The sequence below is a fragment of the Anas platyrhynchos genome, chromosome 1 (assembly GCF_047663525.1).
Source record: "Anas platyrhynchos isolate ZD024472 breed Pekin duck chromosome 1, IASCAAS_PekinDuck_T2T, whole genome shotgun sequence".
Classification (NCBI taxonomy): domain Eukaryota; kingdom Metazoa; phylum Chordata; class Aves; order Anseriformes; family Anatidae; genus Anas; species Anas platyrhynchos.
The window spans coordinates 199,313,577-199,323,175 of record NC_092587.1 but is presented as its reverse complement, the minus strand read 5'-3'; the positions used below and the strand labels follow the sequence as shown (position 1 = coordinate 199,323,175).

Below are 9,599 nucleotides of genomic sequence, written 5' to 3'. Positions count from 1 at the left end.
GTACGGTTGGCTTTCTGGGCTGCAAGCACACATTGCTGGCTCATATTCTTTTTTTTTTTTTTTGTCCAGCACTACCCTCAAGTCCTACCCACCGGTCCAAAATGCTTAATGTCAAGTTGGTTCTCTATATAACACTTTTTAAAAGCTTAACACTTTAGAGGCAGATTCTCAGATTATTTGCATTTATTTTTTTTTTCAGGAAGGATGTTTTTCCCTTCCTCAGAATAAGCTCAGGAAATGAGAGAAACAGTCAGGAAGCCAGCTAAATGCTGATGAAAATAAAAAATGAAAGCTGTATTGACAAGTCATGGGAAATTGTCTTTAAATATTTTAAACCACTGATTAAAAAACGACAAAACTAAAGTTAAGTCTTCCTTTGAAGCATAGCTAATTAATCTGCTCTTTTGTTTTTTGCAAGCATTTGCAGCAAGGGCCAAAATCAAAAGTTACAAATTACAGTAAGATTTGTGGTGCCACAATGTTTGTGTTTGGGATTTAACCTGTTTTCTCTGATGTTGTACTCAATGTCTGGCAGAGGGAAGGTCCCCACTCTCCAAAAATGACCTAGGAAAACAACAATTTATCCATGATCCCTTATCATGTGAGCCCTCAATTGCTGTCACTGCCCTCTGAGCCACCTCTGTGCTCTTCCAGCCCTGTGGTGCCTGCTCGGTGGGCTCTTGGCAGCACAGAAAATAAAACATCTGACTATCAACAGCACAAAGCTGTTAAAACAGCTGGAGTTTGCCAGGGTGCCAGAAATCCTCTCCCAGCCACAGGAGGCAATGAGGACGCAGGATCTGTGGCACATCAGCCGGATTGGCAAAGAGCCTCTTACCTGATTTTATCGGAGAGGTGCAATGGGAGTGTGGCACGAGGCAGAGCCAGCCTTGTCACTCTCCCAGCCAGCACTGGCTTTGCAAGCAGGAAAAGATGTCCTGCTTTTTATTCAACCTACATGTATATGGATTTGTTTGAGCCCTCTAAGGCTGAGACAGGGGATACAAACCCCTGATGAGGAGCCCAACTAGCCCAAGCATGCCAAAACAACTCAGCTACCATGCATCAGAGCCACAGCTGCTGTACGGCTGTGCAGCAGGGCTCTCACCTATGGGCATACAGCTCAAAGCTAGACTCGATCACCCCAGCTGAAGCACCAAACTTCAGAAGTTACCAGCAGCCTCACTGAAGGGTTGCAGCTCCTCACAGGGAGAACAGGGAGGGCTCAGGGAGCAGCTCTGCAGGATGCTGCCTGCAGGAGACACGGCTACACAAGCCAGGCAGTTCATCCTGCCTCATTTATGTCAGTTTGGCCCTTTATGGGGCTGCTACACGAACCAGGTCACCAACATGATCCGAGTTAAAAATAACCTTCTGCATAAAACAAACAGAAAACTCTGGTGGTTATTTTTAACCCAGATCTTTTTTGCTGATGTGCTCTGCAGCTCAGCACTGCGAGTAGTTGTATGGCAAAATTAAGGAGGAGATGAAATAAGATGCAGTTACGGGAACTTGATGCTCTGAAAGGCCTTTCCCAGCCTTGATCATTCTGATTCTATGAATGAGTGGCTGAGGAAGGATGGGGTGTGGTGGAGACCTCCCTGCTGAAGCCAGCGTCTTGTGATGCATTTCACATTACCGCATTTTTATATTAACAGAGCTTCTGATTTCTGGCTGCAGAACTCCGGTCTCCTTCACTATGAACTCCTCAACATTTACTCTTTAAAGAGGGCTTTAACAAAACAAGAGAAAATCAAACATACAAAAAATGGAAACCCAAATAGCAAAACAACCACAAAATTTCCTGATAAAGGTTACTCCTTTGTGAGGTTTGCAGACAGCCAAATACACCCCTCTGCAGGCAAACCTAGGCTGATTCATCTTCATGGTGTTTCTTGGAGGTTGTCCCCAGGCTGAAGCAACTACAGCACTGCCACCTGACTGGTGACGCTCTGAGATGCCTGGTTTGGGGGGATGTGTGGGGCAAGAGGCCATCAGAGGGACCTGGAGCAGCCAACACCACCTTGAACATTATATCTGAGGTACTTTGTTGGTGCTTACAGCTGCAAGAGGAGGCATATTTCTCTCCCTTCCCCAGAAACACTTCTATGTTTGTTATGTTTAACTGTAGCTATATTAAAGACTCCTAATTATAAGTTTCAAGCCAGAGATCTCATTAATCACCAGCTAAGAACATAACAGTGATGAGCTGCCAAAGGCATGAGGAAATCACTCTAATTATCAGTTTTAGATGCTGCTCTTCAAAACTTGATTAGCTATAGATACACAGGTGATAATTCCTACTGTCTTCTTTATAGCACATCCTCACTATTATCCACTGTAGTCTGATTTAGTTTCTTATTAGAATAGCATTATGCTAATTAAGTAATCCTGCATACAGAACATTTTGTGATGTAGATGATTAAGTGGGTTAAGATGGTGACTAATATTACAAGCTGCATAATTGGCATCAAAGTGGTGAAGGGCGTACACAAAAAGAAGGAGCTCTCACCTAACTGGTGAACAGAAATGATAAAAAGGAATAAAAAATAAGCAGGGCATTAAAAAGCCTTTTAAAAAAATTTTAAAAAATGTATATAACGGGTTGAATCTGTTCTCTGAAGGGCTAAAAATACCCTTTTTGAGTGAGCACATTTTGAGCACTTGCCCTTTCCCAAACCACTAACAGATGTTGTACCCTCAACAGGCACGTGGCTGTGCTGCCCTTCCCACCACACACCCAACATCTGGATGCTCCGTGCTTCTCTGGATGCCCTTACTCCATACTACATGGAGTAAAGAGGAACCTTACACAAAGCCCTGCTTTCCCCAGGAGCACTGCTACAGCAGCAGTGGACAGTTGTGTTTTTGCTGCCATTTGGTTCTGGTGGCACACAGGGACAAGCACAAGCACACAAGAGCCTCCTGGCTCTTCCACAGGCTCATGGACCTACACGCTGCTTTTCAAAGAGTTTCTTTCCACCCCATGTGCAAGCACTGAAACACGTACGTACTTTCACTCTTGCCCAGTGATGTTTTGTTCTCAGCTGTTTCCAGTTGGCAGAGATGCTTTTGCAACCCACATGAGATCCAAACTGAGCTGTTTTAACCCATTTGGACCACGCGTCCTTCTTCTGTCAGGGGAAAAAAGAACATGCAACAGCAGCATAGCCAATCCAGGAAACAAACTCAACAAAAACATGAGGGCTGCCAGGAATACCTTAGTTATCCACAGAGGTTAAAATTTTATTTTGATATAAAAATTAAATAGCAAAGGTTTTTTGTTTGTTTATGTTTTTTGTTTTTTTTTACAGTGATAAATTAGAAATTTACAGTACATACATCAGAGCAGATATATTTTCTGTACACCCCAAAATAATCAGTGTCTATTTCCTTAGAAGCTCAGAGAAAGGAGCTAACCTGTCTGTTCAACGCAGGAGCCAGGCTTGTACCTCTCTGAGAGATGCTTCAGAAACGTGCGGTGAAAAAGCCACACGCTGGGGTGGGAGAGACGGGCAGACGGAGCTGGAGGGAGCAGGGCCCGTGCCAGGAAGGTAACCGCCGAAAGGTTTCTCGTTGTATAACCACAGCAACTGCACTTCCGAGAGAGGATTAGTCACACATTTTTTGGCTTTAAATTCATAACAACGCTGAAATGAGAGAATGGACGAGTTGCAGATACCCACTCTCCCTGACTGCTGGGTTTTGGGCTGTCTGCTGTGACTTCCCCTTCAGACATCCCCGGAGCAGAGAAAGGTGAATGCAGATGGATGGGTACATTCACAGAACGGTTTTGTCACTGCAAGAGCTGGCACAGTGCTCCTGAGAGCTTGGAGAAGATGCTCCTTCAGGAACAGCTACTGGTGTCTCTCCCCACCCCACCTCCTACCCATGGCATTTGAGTGCCTCACACTTTAGCCATGTGGGAGTTGAGGACCTGCTACACAGTGGTGTCCTCAACAAACTCATTTCCAGTGTCTCGAATCACCAGGGACATCCGTCTAGTCACAGTCCACAGCGCCGCAGTCAGAGATGCAAGGATCTGGTAACAGGAGTGCTACTTAACATTCACTTCTGTGTACACAACACAGTTAAAAAAGCTGTTTGTTGAATCAGTCAGGTCAAGCAGGAGTTGTATCAGCCAGGAAAGTATCCAAGGCGCTTCAGACTGAAGGACACTTGAGTGAACGTGACACCTTGGCACAGGCCAAGGCTAGGTTACAAGACAGGGCTCATACTGTGTCCTCACCCCTTGAAAGTCAAAATACAGCTGCTGGTTGTACATCCCTTGCTGGGTCAGCCGACAGATCACGTCACGGAGAGTCTGAACCATCTGAAGATTTCGTATTGCAGAACTCCCCGTCCACAGAGGAATAGCCAGATCCAAACACAACACTAATGGTGAGAGACTTTATAGAGAGGATCAAAAGGCTCAGCTGGTATGCAGCGCTGGCCAAGACAATGGTTGTGCATTGAGCAGAATGTGTCAAGTTGTCACTTGTTCTGCTAGAGAGGGAGCCCGACCACAAAGACTGCAATTAGGGTTTGTTTGGTTGATTGTTTGTTTTTTAAAATATGCTCTAGCACATGTTTCAACATTGACATTGAAACAATTCACACTTCTGGGACAGATTAGTGCTCACGGCCAGAGCTGGAATGAATTGTGGTTTGGGAAGCACATGGGGCACCTGTAGGAAAAGTGAGGACTGTACTAAATCAGTGCATGTTCTCAGCTGCCCTCAAAAGTCATGGGAGTCAGGGTACTGGGGGGACTTTCAGCAGCTGAGCTGGTTCCACACAACCAAATGAAGCAAAAATTTAGGGCACACAGATAAAACTGAAGGTCTTTCAAAGGGACAGCACATCAAACCAGTGTTCTCTTCAGTGCTTGCGGGCTGTCACTGTTTGCATCACCTTTCTTAACAGCCAAACCAGCTCAGACACAAGGCTCAAGCTCCCCACAAGCACAAGCCATTGCCTCCACATTTAAAAGACTAAGACAACTTGAAAGCTGCTGTGAAACAACATTATTCATCAAGAAGTTGGATCTCTTCTCCTTGGATCCCTTTAGAAAGTTGACAATGTTTCTATCATTCCTGAGGAGTGAATGCCTGCTCGCATCCTGTATGCATCGATATGTTAAGGAAAAAAAAAAGAGTATCTCCATAGCTGTCAGTGAGCAACTGGAGCCTCGTTCTAAGGCAGTCAGCTGTACTGCGATGTCATGGACTGAGAATGTTCTTTTAATTGTAACTGACACACATAATTATACAACTGAGCTGTGTGAACATGAGGTTGCCAAGGAACTCAACATTTCGCTTCTCCCAGACTGGCGTCTGCAGAGATACCATCGCACCGAATGAAATATATTAAGACTTAATTGCTTCATGCAATGGTCTCCAGAGAGCCAGATAAGTTTACTTGGAGAAAACTGACATTGTTCTGAAGAGACCCTCAACTCATTTTTCTCTTTCCTGTAGGAAGGAGCACTACAACGTAAGACTTTATTTAAAGCTATTAGACGCAGCAAAATAAAGTAGTCAGCTGGAAATTGCAGGAGCACCTGAAGGAACAGGAGCAGAGGCAGGCGGACGATGCTAAGTGATGCATAACAGCACGCACAGTTTCCAAGCTTCCACATATTCCTCTACTTCTGACAATGACCTTGAGTAAAGCTTTTTTAAAAACATTTGAAATATTGACAGAATCATGTAATACTTCAGGTTGGAAGGGACCTAGGGAGGTCCAAATTCCTGAACGAAACACTCAGTTCAGACCAGGTTACAGACAGTAAAGAGGAGTCAAAATTATTATTAGACCATCAGATGACTTAAGAGTCATCCTCACTAATACCTCACTAAATCCTTCTTAGTTTGGGTAATTCCCAGACTTGGAAAGTCTGCTTAATTATTTGTTGGAGGACCTGATCCTTGGCTGACTCGTGCAGCATACGGGAGCAACAGAATTCCCCAGAGTGTAGAGACACAACCCTCAGCGAGCACTTCCTTCCCGATGCTGCACTCGGAAAGAAGACAACTAATTGTGGTTCTGGGTGCTCCATCTCTGGTAACTGGCCCCTAAATCAGCACAGAACTTGGACCCAGACTGCCTTTCCTCCACCAGCTGTAAGACGATATAACACAAGACAATATCCCACAGCTGTGGGCTACAGTTCCACTGCTTCTAAACACATCAGAATATTGCATCCTACTTTATAAAAAAAAGGAAGATAATGTGTTTGGATATTTCACAGCTTTTAAAGCCTCCCTGGGCTTTCCTATTTTGGGCAGCATGGTTTATGGCTATTGTATTTGCAGCATGATTTTTTTGTTTGCTTATTCTTTAAGGCTTTTTTCTCCTTCCTCAAGAGACAATTTTGCTACTGTCTCCCCACTCTGCTCCCAGCATTTACACTGCAATGCTTATACACAATCAGTCCTTCAGGCGAGAGCAGTCAGACCATCGGGGGGGTGTCATCCTTTTCTCATACCACAGTCTCGTTCCCTTTCCCAGGTTTCACCCAACCATCTGCTCTCTTCTCCCGTTTCACTTTCCCTGAGTTCACCAGTCTGTTCGAGCACTTCTGCCACGTGTGCAGAGTTTTGGCTGACCAGATCCACATACCTGAAGTGATACCCACCAGGAGGGACATGAAGATTTTGAGCATCTCCACGGCCATATTGGAATCATCTGCCGAATAGCGGAAAATGGCCCAGTTGGAGATTTCGTAGAAATAACAGGCAATGACACACGTTGCTGGGACGGTGTACAGCACTGAGAAGACACCGATTTTAACCATCAGTCTTTCCAGTTTGTCAGTTTTAGTTCCATCTTTCTGAAGATTAGACCTGATTTTAAATAAGGCCACTAACCCAGCTGCAATGAATAAAGTTCCAATAACCAGGTAGGTAAAAAGCGGAGCAACAACAAAGCCCGTCAGCGCATCCAGGTTCTGGTTCCCAACGTAGCACAGGCCAGTGAGCTCATCTGCATCTACCAGTCTCATAATCAAAATGACAATGGTCTTCACTGCAGGGATAGCCCAGGCTGCAATGTGGAAATACGAACTGTGCATTTCTATAGCCTCATGGCCCCACTTGAGTCCTGCGGCCAGAAACCACGTCAATGTCAGAATAACCCACCAGATGGAGCTAGCCATCCCGAAAAAGTACATCAGCAAGAAAATTATAGCACATCCTGTGTTCTTAAGACCTTCTTGGATAAGAACAGGTTCTGCTGCCTCTTCAAAATCACAGGATATCCTTTCCCGGCCCACAGTTAGCCTCACAATATAAGCAATGCTATAAATATTGTAGCACATGCTCAAAAATATGATTGGGCGCTCCGGGTAGGAAAATCTGGATGAATCAATCAGGAAGGTCAGGACTGTGAACGCAGTTGATATGAAGCAAAGACTAGCCCACACGGCCATCCAGATATCTGTGAATTCCTTCGCTGACCTGCTGTAGAGCCCAGCATCGTAGCCACACTTGAGGACGCAGTTCAGGCTCCTCTTGACCCAGATGTACTGATCAGAATTGGATCCCATGCTGTGGCACTCTTCTCCGGGCTGCAAGGATGTCTTGCTATGAAGGGGAACCTCTTCATCTCCCGGGCCCTCCATGCACATGTGATTGTGATCGTTCTGGGGTGGGAATTTGCTGCAGTTCAGGCTGTCCGGCCAGGCAAATCCAAATTCTTTTAAAACAGGTTCACATCTTCTTTTGACAGAGAGGCACATGCCACCACAGGGACCTATAGGGATGTTAATCTTCTCTGTGCACATCGGGACATAGACTGAACAAAGGAAGAACTGGAAGAGAGAAACAGAAATCACAAGCGTGTTAGGAGAAAATTCAACAGGTCAAAACATAACAAGTTTTCCTTTTTGCCTTTTTAGCAGTAATTTTTGGTCCCTTGCCTTAAAAAACAGGAAGCAGCATAAAACAAATAAACCAAGAACAATAAAAACTTAGGAGAAAAAACCCTAAAAATGCTGCCTTCTTTCAGTTCAAGTGTGGTCCGAAGCCAAAGCCTGAACGTTTCACTCCCCAGATTAGCCCCATGCAAATTTAGCCCATCACTTTCAATAAAGCGAGTGGGATTTAGCCAGATGTAAACCTCAAGGGTGCAATTTAGGAAAGAAGAAGAAAAAAAAAAGTATATTTTAAAGCGGTTTAAACAAATACATATTTTTGTTCAAGGCACTGCCTGGATATCACGGCTAGCAAACAAACAGAAGGAAAGGCATTTACTGAATCACTTGGGTTTGTGATCCTCCTGGAAGAACGCGCTTCTCTTTCACCATCGGGCCACCGACGGGTTCGCACCGGCCATAAAACGCTGCCGCTCGCTCAGCTTTGGAAACACGGCGATTTTGGGGGGCTGTAGCCACACCGGGGGGGCTTCAGGGATTTGGGGACCCGGGGTCCAAGCTGGCTGCTGCCGTGGGGGTGTCCCTGCAGGCTGGGCACGGCAGGACCCCTTTTTTTCCCCCCTTAGGAAGCCCACACAGCGCTGCCTTGTGCTGCAGCCCGCTCCCTCCAGGTTTTGCAGCGGGGGACATGGGGGAAATGTCAGCACAACGCCCGGCTCCCGGTTCTGGAGAAGGGGGTTTGGGGAGAGATTTGGGAGTTTTTTGAGGGGTTGGGACCCACCTGGAGCTGGCTGGAGCAGCCGTACTGGATGAGGGGGGTGAAGGTGGTGAGCTGCAGCTCGGCGTCCGCCTGCAGCTCGTGGCCCACCAGGTTGGGCATCTTGGTGACATTGTAGCCCAGGTTCTGGCACATGGCGATGCGGATGGCGTCGCAGCGCCGCTCCTCCTCGTCGCCGAAGCCCCGCGTCCCGCCGAGCTGCAGGGCCAGCAGCAGGGCCAGCAGCCGCCCGGCCGCCCCCCTGCCACCACCGCCACCACAGCACCGTGCCATGGCCGAGACCCACCCCCCCCCCCCCGGCCCCCCACCTGCCCCCGGCCCCGGCTCCGGCCCCGGCCGCGCCGTGCCGCCCGGGCCGGCTCCAACGGGGAGGGGCCGGGGGCGGCTCTGCTCTTAAACCGCCGCGCCGAGAAACTGCCCAGGGGAGGGGACGGCGCCTCCCCGAGCCCCGGCCTCCTCCCAGCCTCCCGGGGCGGGCACAGCCACAGCCCCGGCCCGGGGGGAGAGCCCCGCTGGGTGCCCTGCGGAGCCCCCCCCGGAGCCACCCCGGAGCCCCTCGGCCCTGCGGAGCCTCAGGAGTTTTCCCCCTCCTTCATGCGCGGCGACCCCGCTGTGAGCAGCGAGCGGCCCTGCCATGCCTCCCCCCGGGCTCGGTGACCCGGGGATGGGTCCCCGATGTCCCCACACCGGTGGAGGGCAGCGGCAGGGCCTGAGAGGGGCACCCCGAGGTGCCCAGGCTCAGGCCTGGCTCCCCAGGGGCAGGCTGGGCTGAGCCATCAGCCTCCTCTCCCTCCTCTCCTTCCTCGCCCTCGCCAGGCCACAGGGCAGGTCTCCAAGCTGCCACCTTTTCTCCCAACACCTCCTCCACCCGTAAATCTGGTCACACCTGGGTGGTGGTGGACCTTCAAGGGGAGAGAGAAACCTAGGGTGCCTTTCCAAGCACTT

The 9,599-nt window shown here is 48.2% G+C and overlaps 1 protein-coding gene across 1 annotated transcript; it reads right to left on the bottom strand.

Annotated features, from left to right (window-relative positions):
* Positions 1-3,225: 3,225 nt before the first annotated feature.
* On the bottom strand, positions 3,226-9,000 carry FZD4 (frizzled class receptor 4). Its single transcript, XM_005027767.6, has 2 exons — positions 8,658-9,000; positions 3,226-7,813 (listed from the first exon to the last, which is right to left on the bottom strand). The coding sequence occupies exons 1-2, from the start codon at positions 8,925-8,927 to the stop codon at positions 6,485-6,487; spliced, it is 1,599 nt and encodes a 532-aa protein (XP_005027824.6). The 5' UTR covers positions 8,928-9,000; the 3' UTR covers positions 3,226-6,484.
* Between the last annotated feature and the right edge of the window lie 599 nt (positions 9,001-9,599).

What these genes read in the sequence shown, in the direction of transcription:
- FZD4 (XM_005027767.6), bottom strand. Translation starts at nt 8,927, where the DNA reads ATGGCACGGTGCTGTGGTGGCGGTGGTGGCAGGGGGGCGGCCGGGCGG. An exon ending in GCTGCTCCAGCCAGCTCCAG is followed by an intron (nt 7,814 to 8,657) that starts GTGGGTCCCAAC and finishes TCTCTCTTCCAG; the next exon opens with TTCTTCCTTTGTTCAGTCTA.